Genomic DNA, 25,187 nt, shown 5'->3' on the forward strand with positions numbered 1-25,187 from the left:
TAGATTAATTAATTACACAGCAAATTAACGTGTTATAAAAATTAACGCAGATTAATCTGGATCCCAAACCCTCGGGGCGTTCAAAGACGCACTTATTTTCAAATGTCTAGCATTTACAAACCGTGTGTCCTACTTGGAAAAAGTGGAGTTCTCGTCAGATTTTCAAATTTCCGACGGTCCCTGAATGTATCACACCTGACGTCAGCAACATGCTTTAAACCGGGGGGAAGAGAGAGTGATTTTTGTGAGACTGCCGTCCACATCTCGTTTATTCACACGTCCTTTTTGAAAATCTACAGAAAATCAACCGTTTGCTCAGTTCTGTAAAAAACAGGTAATTCTACACTCTCTACTACATCAAACAAGCCCTGAATGATCGATATATGTCCTGTATTTAAATCTAAAGAATTCTTTGAAAATTTGCTTCCATCTTCCTGGTGTCATGTTTCAGCTTGGGGCTGCTCTGCACCAATCAGCAACAGTTTGTGTGTTCAGAGCATGTTAAACTGAGAATACTTCACTTTTCTTTGATCCAAGACTTGAATTAAGTGTTTTTGTACATAGTTCCTCACAGTTTTTAGCCTTTAGCCCTGGTTCTCCTGACCTCATAGAAGTATAGAAGTTCATATTGCAGTGAAAATTGAGTCCACATCGAGTAAAAATGTGACAGAAGCAAAAACCGTCCTAAAAATCAAATCAGCTTATCTTAGGTGCAGGACTGTGTAGATTTTGTAAAGATAGAACCATAAAACTTTTTTCATGTGTTCCTTATGCATCAGGGTACTGAAAATGTGTTGTATACATTCCCACCTTATTTTTAAATGTTTTTTAATGTAATTTTAATGTAATTTTAATGTCCTGGAATTCAAAATCTTTATTTTGGGACCTTAAGCAGATATGAGATTAAAATGTGATTAATTAGATTAATTAATTACAAATTCTGTAATTAATTAGATTATTTTTTTTAATCGCCTGACAGCACTAGTTAAAACAGTTTAGAAGGAGAGAAACAGGAGTTAAAATAACCTGAAAGGAAAACATCAAAGTCAGAATGAAATGAAAAAAATATCAAAGACAAAAAAAATCTCAGACATGAGAGCTTGACAGAAAAAAAATGATAAAAAAGGTGACTCCTCAGGGAAACATTTTTAAAAATGATGAAATATGAAAAAATCAGCTTCCTGTGGGAAAAAAGGCGCGATGACAAAATAAACTCGAGACACTGAGAAAGAAACGTGTTTGTTTCTGAAATCATGGAAGAGAAAATGTTATCAGGAAGAGCTGAAAGAGGAACGAGCTGTGTGAACACGATGATACAGGACCAAGAGTTAGAGCAAAAACCACCTCAGGTTCTCCTGGTGGACTCACCGAACGCTGGTGTTTTTCCACCTCTGCATTTGTTTAACACGGTTTTTAAGCATCGTCGCAGAAAACGTTTCATCCTTTCAACCTAACCTGACATTAAAGAACAACAAGATTTAATCCCTGATGGTTTAGAGAGAGCTGTGCTTTCACCAGGGCTCCACTTGGAAGACTCCTTCACCTCCTACACCTCTATCATCTCCTGCAGCTCCTGCAGAGTTTGTCTCTGCAGCTTTAATTGAAGGAGCCCAAACCCCGTGTGTGAAACATGAAGCAGTCGTGAATAAAGGAGGAAAGTTCTCCTGGTTTTTATTTGAGGACTCAGAGGTTTTAGGGTCTGGGGGGTGTCAGAGGTCAGAGGTCAGTGAAAAAGACAAACACACACAGTGTGAAGAGACAAAGTCCTGTTCTTTAGAAACAGTCTGTTATCGTCCAAAGGCTGCAGCGGAGCGTCTCTAAGACTCGCCTCTCGCCCTCTGAGAGTCGGCCGTCTCTGACGTCCCGTTAAAAAAGTCTCCAGAGATCAGAGCTTCACCTGCCAGAGGAGAGGAATGTCCCCTGGAGGCTTCCGTAGTCCAGAGAGACCAAATCCAGAGGAGCTGTTTCCACCTGATCCAGGTTTCCTCAGTTTCTGTCCCTCCATCGGTGTTCCTGTGCTTCAGACGGTGACTGAAGGTCACAGAGCGGAGACACCGACGGTCAGCTGAGTCCACAACCAGGAGACGTCTGCTGTCCTGAGACAGGAAACACAGGACGACACAGAGACAGGTCTGTGAGGAGAGACGAAGAGAAGGAAATCAGCATCCACCACGTCTGGACGGACATTAAAATACGGATCAAAACCTCTGAGGGGAAAAATCAGACTGACTCACACACCAGCAGAGTTAACAAGGCCCAAACTGAAAATGTGAAACCACACCTGGATGTGAAGGTCTTTCTACTCAGACCCCTACCCTCTGCAGAAAGGTACCAAGATCTGCTAATGTGCTCTAAAACTGAGAAAGCTTCACTCAGACCCAAACATGTTTCTGATTCTGAACACACCGTCACACCGACAGCTGACAGGTTTTTATTTTCTGGGATCAAATGTTGAATAAAGAGAGTAAATCATTTCTTCTTCAGACACATTTCAGTAACCCCCCCCCCAACTCCCCGTGCTGCGTTCACTGACCCTCCTGCCTGATAATGCAAACTGCTGACGGAGGAATTGGACGGGGTGTGATCGAATGAAGGGATGAGCGCTCTGTGTCTCTGTCTAATGATCGGTGGTTAGAGCAGCGAGCAGGGGATCTCAGGGGATTAATCCAGCTTTAAACCTGATCCTGGAAGTGCCTTTAATTAGAGAGGAGGAGCAGGAGGAGCAGGAGGAGCAGGAGGAGCAGGAGGAGCAGGAGGAGACATGTTTGTTCAGGAAACAAGTCTCAGAGCTCTCTGTGTGGTTTCCTCCTCCTGACAGTTTTCAGCTCAGTCTGCTCCTCCTCAGCATCATATTCACCTTCATCCACATGTTTCAGAAACCTGCCCCCTAGAGGAGCTGGAGGACTCTGATTCTGTAAGTTAGTGTGAACTGGCCCTTTAAGGCTGTCATTCTGGTACTCACTGAGGGGTCCTGGGACTCTGGCGGCTCCTCGGTCTGCAGGGCGGCGCTGGTGGGTCTACATGTAGTGCCACGGTCCCTCCACACCCATCCCCATCCCCACGCCACCTAGAGGCCCTGCAAGACCAGCACGGGTCAGAGACCAGTCCACATTCAGAGGGTGTGTGTGTGTGTGTGTGTGTTTACCAGGTGGTCTGATTCCCATGTGTGTCTGTCCGTCCATGACGAAGCCTCCCATTGGCTGACCGTCTGGGCCGTACGGTCCCGCCTGGCTCACTGCTGACATGAGGGGACATTACTCTCATTAATTACCCGCCGCCCGCTGTCCCACAGTGATGACATCACACTGTGAGCCGGCATTGGACCGGTCCGACAGCTGCCGTCTATCACACGAGTATTTCTGTTTGAGTTTAATCAGGATTCCGGAATTTTTACTCTGACCACATTCCAGATTTATGATTTCATCACAAATCCAGAACTCTGACTTTAATCCCAGTTTCCTGTTTGTCGTATTCCACCATGACTCTGGAATGATGAGCTCTGTAACAAATCTAAAAGTCAGACTTCCTTCATGATTTCTGGATTCTGACGTTCATCAGGATTCTAGAACTGAAACACTTATCCTGGTTTTGGAATTCTGCCTTTTGTTATAATCTGGAATTGGGAACTTTGACTGTCGTCATGATTCTGGAATTAAAGCTTCCATTGTATTTCCAAAATGTTGAAGTTCATGAAGATTCTAGATCTTAGATTTTCATCATGATTCTGGAATACTTGCTTTAATCACAAATCTAGAATTTTTCTTTTCGGCCCTGTCTGACTTTAAACACAACTCCAAAATTCTTACTTTTTAATCCAGACTTTCATCATGGCTCCAGAATCCTGACTTCAATTAAAATTCCCTATATTCCTGATTTTACCATGATTCAGGAGTTATGACTTCCTGAACAATTCTAAAAGTCTGACTTTCATCTTAATTCCAGAATTCTGACTTTGTTCGAGATTCTGGAATTGGAACATTAATTATGATTGTGGAATTAATGACTTTATACTCTGCTTCTGGAATTCTGCCTTCCTTTATAAATCTGGAAATCTGACTTTGCCCCTGATTCCAGAAAATCAAGACTCTTTTAATGATTATTGAATTGTGACTTAAATCACAAATCCAGAATCCTGACTTTAATCCAATCCAGTCCCCTGTAATTTTTTTTAGTTTCATAATGATTCTGGAATGATGACTTCTGGAACAACTCCAAAATTCTTCTAATCATGATTCCAGAACTTAGACGCTCATCATGACTCTGGTATCCTGACTGGTGTCTGGATTCTGGAATCTGACAGTCACCATTATTCTGGAATACTCGTTCTCATCACAAATCTGGAATTTGGACTTTCAGCTCAAACTTCTGACTTTAAACACTAATCAGGGGGGCTGCCTGGCCCCTGTTTTTCAGTGTACTGGCTGTGATCTGTTTCCCTGGTCCGTGGATAAAGCGAGCGTTGGTGATGGGAGAACTCCCATGATTCCTCTCTGCTTGTTTACCATCAGTTTATTTTTCCTCTCTCCTCTCAGAGCGTCTGATCTTTGGAGGGAGGAGAAGCGGAGGAGAAGCAGAGGAGGCGGCGGGTCATTAATCAGTGATGAGCCCACTTTAAATGAAACCTCCTCGTGGGGACTCCATCCTGATAAAGTTTCATCTCGGGGGGCGGGGGCAGTTTTTCAGTCCTCAGTTCCATTCCCAGGGTCCCGGTCTTTAACAGTTTCTCCTGCTGTCATTCAGCCTGGACCCGGCTTTGTGCTGAAGTCAGCACGGGGTTAATGCTAACAAAGCTCTGGGGCCAAAAGGCTAGCGCTGCTTTAGCCCGGCTTTAGCAGGGCTCCTATTTGTTTTAATCCCAGGTTAAAATGCTCAATGGAGTGGTCAGGCAAAGCGATTAGCGTCTTTGTCTGGAGCTAATCCTGCCGCGGTTCAGAGGCCATTCAATCCCCGCTTTAAGCCTCTGTGTTGGCTTTAACACGCCGAGGAGCCGAGAGAGCAAAGACGCTGCTGCTGCAGCTCCTTACTGCTCAGATTCAGCCTTTCATTCAGCCTCTTTACACACACACACACATTATTCACTCACACACTCTCACACACACCTTATCTATCTGGAGTATCTGAGTTTCACCCAGAAACACTTCACTTTCTTAAAGAAATAAAAAGTCAACTTTTACAGGAATAACTCTGCTCAGTCGTCTCCTGTGGACCTTAATACATGTGTGTCGGTGTCTGTGCCTGCCTCAACCCCCTCCTCTGCCTGGATGTTGATGTTTTGGTTGTACTGGGACATTTCTTGTCTTTAAAAAACTTGAAATCAGACTTTTTTCAGGTGAATGTGGCTCAGATCGAGTCTAAAAAGATGTTTTCGACTTTAAATCAGACAAAAAAACACGATAAGATTTCAGTTTTTGCAGTGTAACTTCTTGACTCTAAAGGATTAAAAACCGACCCGTGAGTAAGAGTAAAGTCTAGACCGGGTTCAGACTTGCCTGCTCTGTTGGACTGGTCGATCATGGGCTGAACGATCCGCCTCCTCGCGTTGATGAACCTGAAACAGAGAAGAAGAGCGAGGGATGAAGAGGAGGAGAAGGAGGAACACACAGACGGTGGAGTGGCCGTTTCCTCTGAGCTCAGGAAAGCAGAGCTCTGATTCCCTACAGGACCTGAACGCCTCGTCAAACCTCCTCTGTCTTGTTTTTCTGAGTGTGACGGAGGAAGACGCTGAGGGCTGTATCTGTGGTGACGCTTGGATCCTACAGGTGTCACCGCTTGTCCCTGGAGCGGGGTTAAACCACAGAAGAAGAAGGAGGAGAGCGCAGACCAGCGTAGACCACAGCCAGGCCTCAGACCCGGGTCTGTGCTGCCTTCAGGGGCCTCAGCAGCTCCTTGGTACACTCCGGAGCCATCATCCTGGTATGCATGACCTCTGACCCGGCACCTTCTGTGACCCCCACCCCCTCACTCCTCCTCTTCCTCCCTTTCCTCCCCCCTGTTCCCCTTAGCGGAGGGAGAGGAGCGATCTGGTCTTCCTCAGCCCAGAGCCCAGAGCCGCCTGTCGACCCCTCCTGACCCGCCCCAGAGTGAAAGCTCTGAGGTCCCCACTTGATTTATGTCCCCTACAACTACTCCCCCTCCTCACCCCACCTCCTCACCCCACCTCCTCCTCCCCCTGTGGGACGGGTCCATTTCAACTTGCTCAGGAAAGGAGGGGGCAACCCTGTTTCCTTTTCAGGAAAACAAAAGCTGCGGCCGTCTTTTCAAGAAGTTCAAAAAAGGAGGAGAAGGAGGAGAGGGGGGGGGGGGGGGGGGGGGGGGAGAGAGAGGGGGGGAGGACGGGTGAGATCCAGAGGACAGCAGGAGGAGGTCTGACTCTGATTCGTGTCACTGAAGCTCACATTCACACACTCACAGCTCTTCTTGGTGTTTATTCACTGTTTGTCCAAAGACACCTGTAAAACCATGCCAGGCCAGCAGGGGCGAGCGCAAACGACTGAAAGGGCTAATTTAAGAGCCGTGTGCTGAGTTACGGACAGTTATAGGCACAGGGTTTCCCTCCGAACAGTAAACATCTGATGCTGAGGGCGTCATTGTATCTTCAGATCCTCGTCAGCAAAGTACTCGCTGCTCTTCCTGTGGTCCACGCAACAAAACACAAATAACGGACAAAAAAAAAAAAAATCATAACAGTGAACTAAATTAACTAAATTAGTGATCAATAAGAAGCATCATTTTTAAACCAACTGATTTTTTTTTTTAATTATCAAAATGTGGTAATGGATGTAACTCCCCGACGTCACCGTCTGTTTCTGGAACAGGTTTTTAAAGCAGATCAGCTGTAGCGGCCATATTGGAAGTGAATATGTGGTGACGTATTGAAGTGTATATTGATGATATCCAGATATCGTTTTTTTTTGTAGTGCAGCCCTATGTGGTCTACACACAGAAAGTCACTTCCTGATTTTATTTTGAAAATCAGCCAAATTCCGAGTTTTATTTTGAAATTCTTTGAATGTTTTTCTTCCTAGTCATACCCTGGCTTAACTGTCAGAAGTGAACAAACTTCAAACTGTGTGGTTTCAGGGAGGTTAAAGTACTCTGGTCTCAGTCTGTTCAGGAAAACTTCTCAAAAAACTCAGTTTGTTGTTTTCAGCGCTGAATCCAAACACCTCAACGGCCTCTGACACCAACCACCTACACCACCACAATACTCACCACACACACACACACACACACACACTAACCCCACTGCTTGTAAAACGAAGCCCCGCCCACCCCGCGTGTCATTCTCAGGTCAGCCCCCCCCCTCCACAATGACTGTGTTTAAATAAACCAGTCCAGCTGTTTGCCATGAAAATGCCATTTACACCAACTGACACACACACACACACACACACACACACACACAGCTCATAAATCAGCTCACACAAAGTTTGACAAGAGGAGAAAAGTCTTGAAGTTGAATACAAAGAAAGTGGAGTCAAACAAGAAGGAGGAAGAGGAGGAGGTGGTGGAGGAGGAAGAGGAGCTGTACGGACGGGTCAGAACAGGGATAACGTAAATGCAGAAGAACCAGTCCACGTTGAGTCTCTAACGCGACTTCAAGAGTCTTGGATCCTAAATGGATCCTCAGATCAACACACAGTCGCTGTAGAGATGATTACGTGATGTGGGAACTTTTCTCAGTTGTTTCTTAAAAACAAACTAAACTCAGCGCAGTCAGTATCAAACCTGACACCAGAGCGAGCGCTAATAACCTATTTCTAAAAAATAAAAAAAGTGTCATTAGGCTTAACTTGTGAAGCACTTAGCAAGTGCTTGACAAGCAGAAAATCAATAAAATCAAAACAAAGTGACCCCACTTTATTTATTTTCCTTGTCTCCTCCTTTTCTCATTATCATTATTATAAAATTATTATCATTATTATTATTACAATTATGATTATTATCATCATTGTTATTATTATTATTATTATTATTATTATTATTATTATCGTTATATTATTATTATTATTTTCATTATTATTATTATAATTATTGTTATTATTTTCTATAAATATTCTTTAATTTATTTTGTTTTATATATATATATATATATATATATATATATATATATATATATATATATATATATATATATATATTTTTTTTTTTTTTTTTTTCTGCATATTTGTGTATTTTATTTCTTAACCTTCTCTATATTCTATTTTACAGAAGGTAATTCTGCATTATTTTCTTGTTAGCTGTTGCACCAACACACCAAGTCAAATTCCTTGTATGTGCAAATGTACTTGGCAATAAAACGGTTTCTGATTCTGATCTTGCTTAACGTGGTGTTGTGATTAGATTTCAGTTTTTTGCAGTGTGAAAGCTGAATTCCGCTTAAAAACCTAGGTTATATCACTGTATGCTAACTGCTAGCATATTAATGCAGTTCCCTATGTATGTAGGCTTTCATACTATTTTGGTCCATTAGAAGCTCCCAATGAACCAAAATGATATAAAACCTGAATCTGGAGGTACAACATGTTGAATGTATGGTGTTTGAATCTCTAGTGACAGATTAGCGTGTCAGTGTGCTCATGCGTAGCTCTGTTTTAACCTGATCCTCTAATAAAAGCACAAACACATAAAGCAGGAGGTTTAAACAGATGATTAAACTTATTTAAAAGAATGATCAACCTGAAGCAGAACAGAGTCAGAACTTTAAACTCCAAAGCAAGGCTTCTAGCTTAGGCTAGCTAATGTTAGCATATTCAAAAGTCAAAGATTTGAAGACACATAAAATTCACAGCCTTTATAAAAATGTTTACGTGGTGTTGTACCAGATTCCTGGACGGTTGTTGTATATCACTGACAGACTCAACCACAGCAAACACCTTATTTATTTAATCTCTGCCATCATAACATCGTCTGCTGTCATCGCTGATGTTTCTGTCAGTAACAGGAAGCACCCAGACATCCTCAGGCCAATCAGCGTAGAGCCCATTGTCTCCCTGCAGCTGGCTTTTATGTCAGCTCCTGTCTCTTTAAGGCACTTTGGACCGCAGCATTCCGGAACGTTCCTTTATACACAAAGTTAAAGACCTCAGAAACATTCCGGAACCCTCTCACCTCTCAAAGTCACCTTTTCCATTTAAAATGACGAATTATGAAACACAGCCGTAAGCTTTGGGCCAAGTGGAGAGATGAAGCTGATACAGAGATGTTTACAACTGCAGTTCCTCAAGTGTCCACTAGAGGCTGGCTGCAGAAGTACTAGAAAGCACATAGACAGCCATTCAAAAAGCCGATCTTTGCAGCAGAAATGTTTCCAGACCGGTTCAGAGCAGGATATCAGTCAGAGCAGGTGATTTCTCTGTAAGCACATCGAGCTCTGAGCGTGTGCTGAGTGTGTGTTTACCCCCCCCAGTCAAACCTGATGACGTCTGTAATTGTGTTTCAGTAAACACAACAAGGTCTCTACCTCACTCCACACCTCCACCCTCCAATTAACAGCCTCCTCCTGCCGCCACCTACGGGATTTCATCCTTACACATCATTAGCGTTAAGCGGCCTCCGGGGGGCGTACTTCCTGAACACAACAACAGCGCAGCGTTGCTGAACTCACCAGTTGTTGACCTGCAGGATGGTGAGGCCGGTGTCCTGAGCCAGCTGCTTCTTCTGCTCCTCTGACGGGTACGGGTGCTGCAGAGGGACACAAAACAGACGCTTTCACTACCACTAAGTGACATCACAGGGTTGTTTTTACTTCTTCGTGTCAGTGAAAGCTGCTAATTAGCTTCAAAGAAGGGGGTGGGGCCAGGATCATTAAGAGGAAATGAAATGGAGCGTAATTAATGGGAAGAAACGGCGAGCCAATTAGAGAGGGAAGCCAAGCGGAGAGACTCCTGTTAATTAGGCTAAGTGTGTTTCTGTGTGTGTGTGTGTTTCTGTGTGTGTGTGTGTGTGTGTGTGTGTGTGTGTGTGTGTGTGTGTGTGTGTGTGTGTGTGTGTGTGTGAGGGCCTCGTTCAGGCTTGTTTCTCAGTAGAGGATCAGAACACACCTGAGGCAGCACAACACACCCCTGGAGTTACACTGTGTGTGTATTTGTGTTTGTCTATCAGCAAACATGGGACGTACGCAGTGTGTGCTGACCCGGTTCTGTGTTTTTAAACTTGTGGGGACTTTGTACAGAATGTGGACACGGGCTGGGCCCCAGTTCTTCAAAGCCTTCAAGATACCTTGGTCTTAAGCCCCACTGACAGACCAAGGATGGACCACAGGAACCCTTTGGTTCTGGGGACTGTTTTAATAGGAACTAAAAGATTCTGGGCTCAAATGCTTAAATATCTTCCTGTCTTTAAACAGGAAAATGTGTAACAACAAACACGTGGACTGTTTCCTTTTATTATCTTCAATTTTTCCCCAACATTTAATTTTTGCACAAGCACCAGTAAAATTATTAGTTGCAAGTTGTTGTTTTCTAGAAAAATTCCTCGTCACATTTTTCTTTGTTTTTTTTTCTTTTTTCAAATGTTTTATTTTTTTATTATAAAAATATATATATATATATATATATATATATATATATATATATATATATATATATATATATATACACACACACACACACACACACACACACACACACACACACACACATATGTGTGTATGTCTGTGTGTGTTAGTATATATATATTAGTGCTGGGCAAGGTAACGCGATTATTTTTGCGTTAACTCGTCAATCTATTAACGCCGTTGAATATTTTATAACACATTAGTGCATGTTGCTCACATGCTTTTATTTTGTAAATGTCTGTTACTGACCGCGGTGGAACAGGAAGTGAAATTGGCGGAAAAACACGATGAGTAACCAAAACAAGCATGGAAAAGAGGGGCAACGCCACGGAACTTTAAGGCGCTCGCTGCTTAGTGTATCAGTCCACGTGCAGCGTTCCAAGTATAAAACAAACGCAGGTAGTCTGCCAGGACGAAGAGACACGATGAGAACTAGAGCCTTATTTAGCGGTGTTTTTGTGTGAAAGTAACGCGCTGAAAATTCTCTAAATAAAGCGAGAATGCAGACCGATATCAGAGTTTTTGGTGGGAGTCCGTTTATTTGTGTTTTTGGTCAAGTAAAATATGGCCCCGTCTGAGTGCAGAGGAAACCAGCAGAGGAGCAGGGAGGGGGTGTTTGGTGCGAGCGCTCTGGGCTTCTGCTGCACAAAATCACTGCTGTAGGGGTAATTTCTGCCCTAAACCTTGTGATAGGACCCAACTTGTTCCATCCCTGAGTATCACTTTAATGCCCTGACAGTGGCAATAAGCTTTAATTTTGTATTTACATTTTGTAAATTTAAATTGCACTAAATATGTGATTTAACTATTACTGTTTAACAAGTACTGATTTAGTGTTTGCATGACAGATGTTATGGCACTTTCACAATGCGATTAATTATGATTAATCAGGGGAATCATGCGATTAATTACAATTAAAAGTTTTAATCGTTGCCCAGCCCTAATATATATATATATATATATATATATATATATATATATATATATATATATATATATATATATATATATAGATAGATAGATATGCATTTGCATATGCAAATACATGTACAGTATGTTCACTGTACTAATCTGTATAAATGATCTGTACAATATACCTCTTTTTATAGCATTGAGTTATATTTATAGCAACCCAGTTACCCACCCAAACAGCCAGTAATTTGCATCTTTTTGCTGTTATCTGTAAATGACTGTAATTACTCTGTACCTTACAGAGATACTTGTTTTTCTGCTCGTTACTCTTCTGGTGAGAGGACAAACCTTGTTTCCTTACTCTGTACCTGTATCTGTGCAATCACCATTATGGTTGAAACTCGTCTCATCTGTAATACTGTACTGAAAACAGTTGTAGTTGAGTTTCCTGAATAAAAGCGTCTCCAGGAGATGATGTTTTATTTGGAGCACTGAGTGTTAAGACACAGACTGTTGGTCAGATATTCAAACTTTGACGTCACTTTTCTGAACTGTCATGCTCTGACATCAGGTTGTTTCTAATCAACCGGTGAAAACAAATCCTCTCTCTGAGCTGATTAGGTCAAGGCTGGAAATTCAAACAAACGTTGCGTCTAGCGTGTGAAGATGCTCCGCAGAGTTTAATGGGTCTGAACTTTAGCAGCGCCGCGTGTTACATCAGTGTGAAAATAGCTCCTGAAAGTGCTGCTATCTGGGTCAGGGACGGGCCGCGACGTGCCGCGGAGGATGGGCAGCAGCTGGTTCAGGTTGGCAGATGAAGAGGAAACCCTCTGCGGCTGTCAGCTGTCGCGGTCAGACCTTATTTATTGTGGGCAGCGCTGTGTAACATGGCTTAACTTTACATGAACTTTCTACTGCCGCCCACCCGACAGTTTATTCAGAGCTGATACCAGAGAAGGCCTGAAATCCATCAACATCTCTGACACGACAGCGTGAAGCTAGAGGGTACTCAAAGCAACCGTCCTCCTCTTTTAACATGAACATCACTGCGCTGCTTAATTCACTCATTTCCTCTAAATTTGGGTTTTTGGGTTTGGGTGTCCCCTCTGACCTGATAACAGGTCACTGGTCTGAACTGGGCCCAGTTCACCACATAGAGCGTCCTCCTCTGTCCTCCTGACACGGGACGAGACGGGCGAGGATGGAGCTGTGACAGCCTCGATGGAGACAAACGACTTCCTGCTTCAGCCAAGTTCTCATCATCACCGCCGTCCCAGCAGCGCCTCATCATCACCGCCGTCACAAACAGCGGGAGGAAAATTAAAAGTTTGAGTAAAGACACACGGCGCTGGGTTCAGGGCTGCTCGACCTCATGAGCTAATTTCAGAGTCTCTGATCCAGGCTTTAATCTGCCGGGAGGCTCCCAGTCCAGACCAACACAGACCTGATCTGGATCAGACATCAGTCCCATTACATCCAGATACACAGACACAAACTGAGACAGTATCACACACGCTTCGACTTTAAAGAGGGGGTACCCTGCACTCTCAGCTACAAGATCTTCACGCTGAAACGATGACATCATCACATCCTGACCACTTTACGACACATTAGAGGGACGGGCCTCAATCACCAAGGTCTGTCCATAGCTCTGGCCCCCAACAGGCTTTCAGAGGGCTGGCCAATCAGGGGGGGGGGGTTCTTAAAGAGACAGTAGCAAAAACAAAGTGTTGTGAAGTGAGAAAACAACTGGGATTTATCTGAGCTGTGAATTACGTGAGAGGCTACGGGGTCACCAGAGGGACAAAATGGTGACTAAAAACAGGAAATGACCCCCCCTTTAACCCTTTATCTCAGTATCATTCAGGACACGTGGTCTTTTTCTGTTATTTTGTCGTTAGAGTCAGAGATCATCATATCCAGAGAGCTCATCTTCTCTTCTCTCAGAAACATTTCTCTTTTTTCTCTTGCCCAAATAGTTGAAGAGTTACGGTAATGAGAACAGGCTGCATCAGTTATTTCCTGTGATTGGGAGGTTTTAGTGGCCGCTGTCTGACGTGGACTCTGTACCCGTCTCTGAGTGTTTGGCAGAAGGCGTCTGTGATCCATGGTCCAGGTCTGAGCCAGCAGAGCCCCCCACCCTGCAGTGAAAACATCATCCATTACCTCTGTGACAGGCCCCCCAAGGACCCCAGGGCCCGGCTCTCTGTGGGGGTCACCTTGTTTGACCTCTCACCCCGCATCACTCACACACACACACACACTCACACACATACTCACACACATACACACACACAGAAACGTCCAGCATGTGGTCTCATCCATCTTGGAGCGGCCTTTTGGTCCTGACAGCGTGAACGAGCGGCGCCCTGATGAAGCGAGGCGGCGACAGATGGAGGGAGAGAGCCCAGCTCCTGATGTTAGAAAGTTTCGGCCCAAATCTCAGAGCAGAGAAACGTTTCCTGCTGTTTTCAGTCCCAGTCCCAACATGGTCCCAAAACACCACGCCACACGTTGACCCTTTAAACCACCAGAGCTCAGAGCGCCCATTCTTCACGCCCTCTTCAGACGACCCCAGGTCCTCAAACTTTGGAGTCAGCAGGGCTCAAACCGGTCGAGCTTTTCCAGAAAATGTCTCCCAACATGACGCACTGGATCCTACCCGGCCTCAAACTGTGCTTCAGAAACAGATGAGTGACATCACAGAGGTACATCCACGTTGTCTGATGTGTCGTCAATCATTTTTTGTAACACACACCTGAGGATTCAGAACAGTCTGGTTCTGGTTGAATGATTTCAGTTCAGTCCAGGTTGGATCAGTCCAGTTAGGTCTGGTTTGGATCAGTCCAGTTAGGTACAAGTTGGATCAGTACAGTTTGGTACGGGTTGGATCAGTCCAGTTTGGTATGGTTTGGATCAGTACGGGTTGGTTCAGTACAGTTTGGTAAGGGTTGGATCAGTACTGTTCGGTACAGTTTGGATCAGTCCAGTTTGTCCAGTTTGGATCAGTACGGTTTGGTACTTGTTGGATCAGTATGGTTTGGTTAGGGTTGGATCAGCAGAGTTTGGTTCGGGTTGGATCAGCAGAGTTTGGTACTGGTTGGATCAGTAGAGTTTGGTACAGGTTGGATCAGTACAGTTTGGTACAGGTTGGATCAGTAAAGCCTGATCCTGTTTTTGTTTCCTCAGACCAACCGTGTCCTTGGTAGTCTGCGTGTTAGCTGGATGCAGATACCCTTGTCAGCTAATCGATAGCAGGTAGCAGTTCCTTCTGCTGCTGCTCTCCATGCAGACTGTTTCCAGACGCCTGATTGGTGGATTTACTCAGACCACAAACAGGAACCAGTAGAATCTGACATGATGGAGTTAAATTTACTCGGCTGAGTAAAAAAGTGCGGTGTGTGTCTCCTCCTCTGCTGGGAGGCGCCTCAACACGTGTTGGTGCCTGCGGGTCGCTGTGGCCTCGCCGTGGCCTCGCCGTCACCCACATCTGCAGCGCTGAGGCTGTAAACAGCTGCTGATGGATGGATGGAGGTGTCCCGCCGACCTCTGAACCCTGATGGATGGAGGGCAGGAAGGGGGGGCGGGGTCAGAGCAGCGGCTTCCTGCTAACTCATCTGTCCTGATCTGGATCAGGAGGCCCAGTCCTGTACAGAGCGGATCCTTAGTGTTGGCTTTGAAGTTCCCAGGTCTGTCCAGGGTTTACTGCAGATCCCGACACACACACACACACACACAGACACACACACACACACACACACACACACACACACACACACACACACACCCTCCACCTGATCATGTTCCAGGTTTGTTGGGGAGTCGAGAAGAAGCAAGGCTCCTTTAACTCCATAGCACCACAAATAAAAACTCTGTGTGTGTGTGTGTGTGTGTGTGTGTGTGTGTGTTTGTGTGTGTCTGTGTGTGTGTGTGTGTGTGTGTGTGTGTGTGTGTGTGTGTAAACAGCATGCCTGGGCTGTGGTTCTGAGGAAGCTGCAGGTTTTCAGGGTTCTCGTGTTTGACTTCAGTTGTTTCTCTGCATCATGTCAGGAGTTTTTTCTCTGCGTGTTCACGCTTTTTAAAGAGGAAGTGACATCACTGCGTTAAATTCCCTCCAAAGCAGGACCCCCCTCTTTCCTGTCCAAGTCCCACTCACCCTGTCCATCCTCTGGTCTTGAGACCACCTGCTCCCTTGGAGAGCTAGTCCTGGATTTAACTTTGAATCTGGATCCAGTTAAAAACAGACTCCAGGTCTAAACAGTTAATCCAGATCTTTGTAACACTGTTTCTGTATCAAACTCCTGTAGTTTGATTTCTCTGATCTCATTGATTGAGATATTGTTTTATTTCAGATGTTATTTCAGTGTGACTTTATTCAAATAATTTTTCTTTAATTATTTCTTTGTTTTGTTTTTTTAAACTTTATTTTTTATGAAGCATCCTTTTTTTTATTTAATCTGTCCTTGGCGTCCTTGTGTCGTGTTCAGGTCTTTGTTTCTTGTTTTGATCCGTTTCCTGCTCTGATGCATCATTTTTAGAGCTTCACAGTTTGTTGGTTTGTTTTAAATAAAGTTTTAATTTGAATAAAGTTTGATTGACGACTCGTTGTCAAACAGCCTCCATGTTGTTTTGTAGTTTTCTTACGCTGACTGCTCTGCTGCTCTTCACACGTCCTCAACCTTTGGCTGCTCGCCTCCTTCATGTGTCCTCCTCAGGTACCTGCCCCCCCCCCTCCTCCTCCCCTCCTCCCCCCCTCACTCCTCTCACCTCCCATCTGCTGCAGGACTCTCTGTCCTCCAGGTTCAGCTCAGAGTCCTGGCAGCGGCCTCCTCCCCTGCAGGGCAAGGATAGATTTAGCCTCTCCCAGTTTGGATGAGGCGGGGGAGGAGGGGGAGGAGCTGATGATGGAGGGGAGGGAGTCAGGTCTTAGCCAAACCCATGAGTCAGTCAGGACCGGGACTTTCAGGACTGGTTTCAGCTCTGAGCTCATAAAGATCTGGATCCTGTCCTCTGGTTCTGGTTCTTCCCCTCGTGGAGCGACCAGAGACGTCTCCTCTCTGTAATCCCTCAGAGCCTCCACGGTCACACACACGTGATCCTCTCCACAGATCACGCCGGGTTTAACCCGACCACGTGTGTGTGTCAGCAAACTAAGGAGCAGCTCCTGCCTCACTGCCTCATCCTCACAGAAAACACATCGACTAACGCGGGTTTAAAGAGGGGGTATGAGGGTTTTGTTGTGCTTAAAGAGGGGGTGTTGAACCTTTTCATATTTCACACACATGGAGTTAAAACATTAATAAAGGTACAGAGTGTCAGACTGTGGAGACACCATCACAGACGCCATCGGGGACGCCATCGGGGACGCCATCGGGGACGCCATCGGGGACGCCATCGGGGACGCCATCGGGGACGCCATCGGGGACGCCATCGGGGACGCCATCGGGGACGCCATCGGGGACTAACCGTGAGGTGCTGGAAGAGCCAGGCTCTCAGGATGTTCGTGGCCACTTTGGGGAAGATTCCTCTTTTCTTGTTGTGCAGTCGGTCTTTGTCGGGGTCGTCGTCGTCCCCCGTGCTGGGAGACGCCATGCCGTTATCCAGAAGGTCGCCTGGACAACAAACGAAGAAGAAACAGGTCAAACTTCCTGTGGCGGTCTGAGAGACACACTCACCAACATGTGGCCTGGATCGTAAGGAGGGGACTAAGGGTTTCTGCTGGATGTAGAAAGGTGAGTGTACGGTGGGCCTGAAGGGCCAAACACATCAAAAATAAAAACAACAGTGTTAATGAACCTGAACCAGGAAAAAAACCCTGAATGTTGAGGTTTTTTTCCTGTTGGTGAGTTTTCTTTTCTGATCTGTTTCCTGTTTTCTCTCTTAGTTTTCATGTTGTCTTGTTTTCTCCTTTAGTTGCTGAGTTTTCTCCTAAAGTTTTCCTGTTTTCTCCTCCTTGCATCATTTTTTGTTCATTTTGCGATTTCTCTTTTATTTTTTGCATTTCCGTCTGGTTTTGTTTCTGCTTAATTCATTTATTTTGTGGTAACTTTATTTGGTGTCATATTTTCTCTGGAAGTTATTTTCTTTACTCTTTTAAAGTTTGTTTTCCTCTTTGTGTCATGTTTTTTTTTTAAGCTGTGTTTTCTCTTTTCAATTCTTGTTTTCTTCTCTAATAGTTGTGTTTTCTCCTTAAATTGTCTTGTTTTCTCTTTTAACTGTTTATTTTCTCTTTTAACTGTTAATTTTCTCTTTTAATTGATGTGTTTTCTCTTTTAACTGTCGTGCTTTCTTTTTCAACTGTTTGTTTTCTATTTTAATTGTCGTGTTTTTTTTAACTGTCGTGTTTTCTCCTTTAATTGTCAAATTTCCTCTTTTAACTGTCGTGCTTTCTTTTTTAACTGTCGTGTTTTCTCTTTTATTTGTTGTGCTTTCTCCTTTAATTTTTGTGTGTTTTTTTGTTTTTTTAATTTTTGTGTTTTTTCTTTTAACTGTGTTTTTTAAAGTCGTGTTTTCCCCTTTAATTGTTGTGTTTTCTCTTTAACTGTCGTGTTTTCTCTTTAACTGTTGTGTTTTCTTTTTAACTGTTGTGTTTTTTCTTTTAACTGTTTTTTTTAAAGTCGGGTTTTCTCCTTTAATTGTCAAATTTCCTCTTTTAACTGTCGTGTTTTCTCTTTAACTGTTGTGTTTTCTCTTTTATTTGTTGTGCTTTCTCCTTTAATTTTTGTGTGTTTTTTTGTTTTTTTAAGTCGTGTTTTCTCCTGTAATTGTTGTGTTTTCTCTTTAACTGTTGTGTTTTCTTTTTATATTGTTGTGTTTTCTTTTTATATTGTTGTGTTTTCTCTGTTAAGTGTTGTGTTTTCTCTTTAACTGTTGTGTTTTCTTTTTATATTGTTGTGTTTTCTCTTGCTCTTGTATCATCTGTAGTTTTGCGATGTGGTGTGTTCTGATGTGTTGTTGTTGTTTGTCACCTCAGGGCTACCGTATATTTAGACCTGTATCTGTTGCTCAGACAGACACAGAGGTTAATGAGGGGGGGGGGGGGGGGGGGGTCAGATTTGAAGGGACCAGCTGATCGTTGTGGTCTGTCCTGGTTTTGGGGACCTCTCTCAGCTCCTGGCTCTCATGAGCAGGTTTCAGAAGTCCCCCTGAGTCCTCTCAGCTCCTTCCTGTCCCTCACAGACTCGGGTAGAGCCGGTCCCTCCCTCCAGCACACCTTTCTGCAGCTGATGAGTGGACTCAGACCTGTGACCCCTCAGTCAGGTCCAGCTGCCCCCCTTGTTGACCCCCTTGTTGACCCCGTCCCTGCAGACTGGGGCTCGTAGGGCGGCGTTGGAGCAGAAAGCTCCGACAGCTGCCGGCTCGGGGTTTTTACTGCTCCTCCTCTTTAACGAGCCTCATTTTCTCCTCAGTGTTTTTAACAGCGCCGGCCCAAGGTTAGGGCCGCGGCCCTCAGCCGCCTGCAGCAGGGGCTCCGGGCCCCACCGCCCCGCTCAGAATCTGAGGAGGACCGTGGCCTCACTGAGCCTGAGCAGTGTCAGGACTCTGCGGCGCAGCAGGGCCCGAAAAGGTGGAAACAATCATAAAAATGATGCGTAACTCCATAAACAAGCTCTCAGCCTCATTAGGCCGAACCACAAGCTCCCGAGGCCGCTCCAGACCCTCAGCCCGCTCCAGACCCTCAGCCCGCTACAGACCCTCAGCCCGCTACAGAGCCCCTTTCCTCCTCTTTCTCCTCTTTCTCCTCTTTCTCCTCTTTCTCCTCTTCCTCCTCAGACACCAGAGCAGGAGGTCCAGCACAACCTGCCAATGGTTTGTTATAACCCACCTTCAACTGGGAGGAGTAAGAGGAGTCATGGCTTCATTTGAAATTCCCAGCTCTAATATTATGTTTACACCAAGAAGGTGTTTTTGGGTTTTGTTATTCATTTATTTTTTTTTTACCCCTTTTAATCTTATTTTATTTATTTATTTATTTATTTATTTATTTATTTATTTATTTATTTATTTATTTATTTATTTATTTATTTTATTTTATTTTTTCATTAATTTATATCATCTCTTATTTATTATTATTATTTACTTATTTACTTATTATAATTTACATATTTATCATCAGTTGGCTTTTGTGTTTCCTTTTTAATTTTTTTTTTTGTCACATTTTTCTTTTTTTTTTTTTTTTAATTGTATATATGATAAATATATTTCATTTATTCTCTTTGTATTCATCATGTTCCCTTTTTTCTTTCTTTTTTTGGTCCTGTTTTGTGTTTTTGAGTTTTCTTTTTTATTGCTGTTTTTTATTTTAGATTTTGGTTTGTTTCTCTCTCTCTTTTTTTTTTAAATTCTTTTATTTCTTTGTTTTCTATTTTTAAAATGCCAAGCTTGTTTTTATGTTTTCTTTTTCACTTGTTGTGATTCTTTTTTATGTTTTGTTTCCTGTTATTGAGTTTTCTTTTTCCTTGTCATGTTTCATTCTGTGTTGTTTTGTTTCCATTTCATGTAAAACATAAACCCTCCAAAGTTAAACTGCTGGATGTAAATAAACCACGGTCAGAGCTGTGTTTGAGCGGTGAAACCAGGCGTCACGTCCTCTGTGATTTGAGGAATTCTTGTTTTTGAATATCAGGAGTCTGGATGAGGATCAGGGACAGAAAGTTTTTGAAAGTTTCTCCAGGATAAATTGCTCTAATGTGACTTTCTATAAGCCATTCTCACAGTTTTTTTTTTTCTGCCAATCAAAAGGAAACCTTAACAAGTCCACATCCTCAGGATAAATGTAGTGAAAGAAGATTAAAAATGTTTCAGCTTCTCATTAAATCACAGTTGATTCTCTGAGTTTTGTTCAGTTTAAACAAACATCAAAGTTTTTTTCACAGAATCACAGCTTCATTTGAAGCCTTCCTGCGTATGTTTCTGCTCCAACGACAGAGAAACAAACGAATGAAGAGTTTCAGGCGGCCTCCTGCCTCCTCCCGGCTCGGCTCTTTAAGAACGGTTTGTTCAGGTTTTTATTTTCCATGGTCTGTTGGACGAACGCTCGGCTCAGAGAGGGAGAGTCTTTATTTTCCACCACGGTCCATTTCCCCTCTCTGCCTCTCTGCTGGTCACGGTGGGCGGGGTTAGATAAATAAAAGCCAATGGGACGCCCTCGTAAAGATGACCTCACTGCTGAGCTCAGGCCTGGAATCAAACCATGAAAATGAACACCGCGTTTCCCGCTGAGAGATTTTAAAAACATATGAGTGTTTCTGAATTCACCGTGAGGCCCCGAGACATGGACAGGACGGGTCCACTCCTCTGCTGTTCCCTGTTTGAAGGGACTCCTCAGAGTCCGTTAGACCGCAGAGACCAGGCAACTCCATCCTCAGGGTCCCGACCGACCAACCAACCAACCACCGGACAGAAACAGGAAGAGACCAACCAAACTACAAACCCACTGACCAACAGACTTAACAGCAAAGAGACTGATGAAACAGAAACCAACCAACCCCCTGAGCAATTAGCCAAACAACAGACCGACTGACCAACCAACAGGTGGACCAACCGACAGACCCACCAACCAGCTGACCGGTCAGTGGACCATGGAATAATAAGAACTTAAAAAGAGAGCAAAAGAAGACAGCAAAGACTTAAAAAAATAGCTGGAAATCAAACGCTTCAGAGTTTTTGCTCATGATGGATCAAGGTTGGGTCTCTTTCCCTGTAAACAGAGGGCGAAACCTGTGAAACCAACCACAAAACTAATCAACCAAGAGACCAACCAAGAGACCAGAAAACCAAGAAACCACTCAACCAGACAATAAATAAACCAAGACCCTAAAAACAATCTTGAGACCAACCAAAAAAACATTCAACCAACTGTATGATCAACAAACCAAGAGACCACTTAACCCAACAAATGACCACAGAGGGACCAACTTCAACCTCGATCCATAGACCATTAAACCCAAGAACCAAGGAACCAAGGAACCAATCTGTCCAGAAACTGAAAAACTAAGAGTCCATTAAAACCAGCAACCAGCCAAGGAATCACTCTATCACAAATCTAACCAACCAAGGGTTTGATCAAGGGACCAACCAAAAGATCGACCAAAGGATTGTCCAAGGGACCAACCAAGGGACCAACCAAGGGACCAAACAAGGGACCAACCAAAAGATCGACCAAAGGATCGACCAAGGGACCAACCAAGAGACCAAACAAGGGACCAACCAAAAGATCGACCAAAGGATCGACCAAGGGACCAACAAATGACCACCCAAAAGATCGACCAAAGGATCGACCAAGGGACCAACAAATGACCACCCAAAAGATCGACCTAAGGATCGACCAAGGAACCAACCAAGTGACCTCTTAACCAGACAATAAACAAACCAAGACAACAAAAACAATCTTGAGACCAACCAAGTAACCATTTCACTAACTGAATGATCACCCAACCAAGAGACCACAAACCAATTCAACAAATGACCACCAGAGAGACCAACCAAAAAGCTGGTTAACCATCAAACCAACAATCTGGACCAACCAAGAGACCACTCAGGCTGATCAATGACCGTCTGACTTACAAAACTAACTTACTGACCAACAGATCAACTGAGAAACTGAGAGCCCTGATGTATTTCTCCAAATCACCCTGAGTCGAACAGGGCTCATTGACCAACCACAGCTCCCAGTAACACCATCCAAAGACCAGCAGCTCCACAAAGCTGCAGAAATGACTGAGTCATCTGGAGTTTTTATTCCACAGCGTCCTCATTAATCATCCAAACACAGAAACCTCCACTCGGCCAGGCTGATGTTTCTAAAACAGAAAACAGTCTTAAAGTGCCAACGTACCGAGAGCGCCAATGATCTGAGAGCGCCAACCTCCATCACATGATTAAGGCTGATGCATGTTTTAATTGGTCATGCCTGATTAACAGATCTCTGAGTAAATCTCCTTCAGTCACGGCGGGCGCTGAGTTTATAAAGGTCAGACTGTCAGGTGAAGCGGCGGCGGTCTCCCCACGGCGGTGTAAAACTGTAAATGTGGGCTGCAGATAGAGAAACCACAGGGACTGTTTCTGTTGGCGTGCTAACAGATGCAAGCTAACGGGACCAGCTGGACTGAGACCAGGACTGCACTGAGTGTTTGTGTGTGTATGTGTGTGTGTGTGTGTGTGTTATTAGAGCTCATAAAAGCAGTTTGTGTGTTTTACGTGTTTTGAATCAGATATTATTTTTCTTTAGCCAAAAACAGTCAGTGAAGAAGACAAACCTTTGTTTTGTGTCAGAAAAATATGAGGAGGTGCCAAAAATCTAAAAATATTTTATATTTCATCAACAAACCCCAAAATTTCATATAAATCCACATGTGTGGGATTTATGATTCCATAAACTTTTTACCCTAAGCTCTCATGTTATTTCAGAGGAGAAATAAAAGCCTTTAATTTAACCCAAAGCTTCGTTAGTGCTTGTGACAAACGTCTCGAGTTTCAGTTTGAGTTTCAGATCAGAGCAGCATCAGACAGATTTATTCACCTGTCAGAATAAATGAAATAAATGATTCATTGTTTTTTTAATTAATGCAGTAACATTTTTTTTAAATTCTAAAGCTGCTGAGATGATCACAGTGTTTAAAGAGGGGTATTGTGCTTTTTTCAAGTCTTTATGTTGTCCCTTTGGTGCCCCCGTATCACCTTGACATGACTCACAGCTCATACATAATCCTCTGTAGCCTTGGTGATTGAGGCCCTACCCCATGATGTGATGACATCATCATTCTTGCAGGTCTTATGAAGATCTGGTGCTGGGCCTCATATACCCCCTCTTTAAGTCTGAGGTTAGCTTTCTGCTTCAGTTGAAGGATGTGTATGCAGTTATAAATTACATCAATTGATGTTAACGAGTGCGTTAGTGTGAGTGCTGGTGTTATTCCTACTTCCCCTCAAGTGTGTGTGTGTGTGTGTGTGTGTGTGTGTGTGTGTGTGTTCAGAAACATAAAGCCTTCTTTCTTTCTTTCCAGCTGGACTCAAAGCTCAGGTCGTCTGTCAGCCTTCATCACGCTCTTTCACTGCCTCGGTTTTTTCCAACGTCTCCTTTTATTTTCAAACTCACTTCAGGTCAGACACATCGTGGAACCACTGCTGCTTTTCACAAACCGTCACATACACACACACACACACACACACACACACACACTCACACACACACACACACACACACACACACACACACACACACACACACACACACACACACACATCAGGCTCACCCACATTTAATCCAGTGTAGGGAAAAAAACACAAACCCTGAAACCAGCAGAAGAAATGAGCCCGGTGCGGTGTGCAGGGTGGCTAACACACTCTGTAAAACAGTCTGTTACACACCGTAACACACTTTGTAACACACACTGTAACACGCGGTAACACACACACTCTGTAACACACTCTATAACACCTGACGACTGGAGGAATGTTGCTTTGGTGATGCGAACGTGTGAAACTTGATTAATAATGTGTCAGGAGTTTGTAAAATAAATGTTGAGGCTTTTAATCTGTGTGAGCAGGAGTCAGAGAGACACTCAAAGTCCAACAATCAGGACCATGAAGTCCATCCTTCAGGAGGAAAACGTGATTACACAGGAGGAAAGGTGTTCCAGAATGTTTCTCAGAATGGCTTTGGTCATAAAGTAAAGATTCCGGAATGTTCCTCAGAATGGCTTTGGTCATAAAGAAAAGATTCCAGAATATTCCTCAGAATGGCTTTGGTCATAAAGAAAAGATTCCGGAATGTTCCTCAGAATGGCTTTGGTCAAAAAGAAAAGATTCCGGAACGTTCCTCAGAATGGCTTTGGTCATAAAGAAAAGATTCCGGAATGTTCCTCAGAGTGGCTATGGTCATTAAAAAAAAAGATTCCGGAACGATCCTGAGCCTGTTTTCGGAGTGATTATGACTTGTGTGGTTGTTGCTCCCGTTTTTCTGCGGGGATCAGGAAAAAGAGTTTTACGTGTTTAGGATCCTCACCTTGTTCGCTGCTGTTGTCTCCACTGTGAGACGTGTGTCCACCACTTGATGGTCCTGGCGTCCCCGCTGATCTTATCGATGCTGTGTCGTCGTGGTCTCTGCTCCATGAAATCTGCAGAGGAGACGCCAAAGACCTCGTCAGTGACGTGAACGATCCCTGCCCAGCTTTAGACCTGACCGTGGGCTGACCTGATCCATGTTGTTCCCCGACGACCTGATGAAGTCCTCACTGTCAGATTTATTTCCATCCCTGTCGTCGATGACCAGGTCGATGGGCATTTTCCCCTTTAGACAGCTGATGTAGCGATGGCAGAAGTTATCACAGAGCTCATGGACCTGGACACAAACACAGGACGTTAAAAAACCAACACATCCTGAGCGTCTGGAAGTCAGAGCGTGAAATCTGGACGGTCCTGACCTTCTCCAGCTCCAGGAGGTGAAAACGAAGCACTTGTATGGACTGAATCATCTACAGGACGACAAAAGGAGAGTCTCTCATTGGGACAGAAATCAGCATTTTATCGTCAACACGAACATTTTCATTTCTGTGATGATGATGATGATGATGATGATGATGATGATGATGATGATGATGATGATAATGCTAACTCACCAGATTGTCCAGCTCTGGGTTTGATGAGAACAAAGGTCGCTCTGATCGGATCTAGACACAAACACAAGAACACACAGGATCAAGATCACGTGGAAAAG

At 43.9% G+C, this 25,187-nt stretch overlaps 1 protein-coding gene across 2 annotated transcripts in view; it reads right to left on the bottom strand.

Moving 5' to 3' along the window:
• Nucleotides 1–1,497: 1,497 nt before the first annotated feature.
• meis1a (Meis homeobox 1 a) overlaps nucleotides 1,498–25,187 on the bottom strand; it is a 34,354-nt gene continuing 10,664 nt past the window's right edge. Inside the window, exons 6-15 of one of the 2 annotated variants that reach the window (XM_074696331.1) lie at nucleotides 25,090–25,140; nucleotides 24,895–24,945; nucleotides 24,666–24,812; nucleotides 24,477–24,588; nucleotides 16,937–17,082; nucleotides 9,608–9,684; nucleotides 5,490–5,548; nucleotides 3,146–3,238; nucleotides 2,963–3,076; nucleotides 1,498–2,096 (exon numbers count right to left, since the gene is read on the bottom strand). In XM_074696331.1, the coding sequence (XP_074552432.1) occupies nucleotides 3,018–3,076; nucleotides 3,146–3,238; nucleotides 5,490–5,548; nucleotides 9,608–9,684; nucleotides 16,937–17,082; nucleotides 24,477–24,588; nucleotides 24,666–24,812; nucleotides 24,895–24,945; nucleotides 25,090–25,140 (795 nt within the window). In that variant the 3' untranslated portion in view covers nucleotides 1,498–2,096; nucleotides 2,963–3,017. Of the gene's footprint in view, nucleotides 2,133–2,962; nucleotides 3,077–3,145; nucleotides 3,239–5,489; nucleotides 5,549–9,607; nucleotides 9,685–16,936; nucleotides 17,083–24,476; nucleotides 24,589–24,665; nucleotides 24,813–24,894; nucleotides 24,946–25,089; nucleotides 25,141–25,187 lie in introns of both variants that reach the window. The other variant, XM_074696338.1, reaches the window with a different exon arrangement.

The sequence above is a fragment of the Halichoeres trimaculatus genome, unplaced genomic scaffold (assembly GCF_033239565.1).
Source record: "Halichoeres trimaculatus isolate MK-OKI-2021-1 unplaced genomic scaffold, fHalTri1.1 fHalTri1_scaffold_2, whole genome shotgun sequence".
In the NCBI taxonomy this organism is placed as follows: domain Eukaryota; kingdom Metazoa; phylum Chordata; class Actinopteri; order Labriformes; family Labridae; genus Halichoeres; species Halichoeres trimaculatus.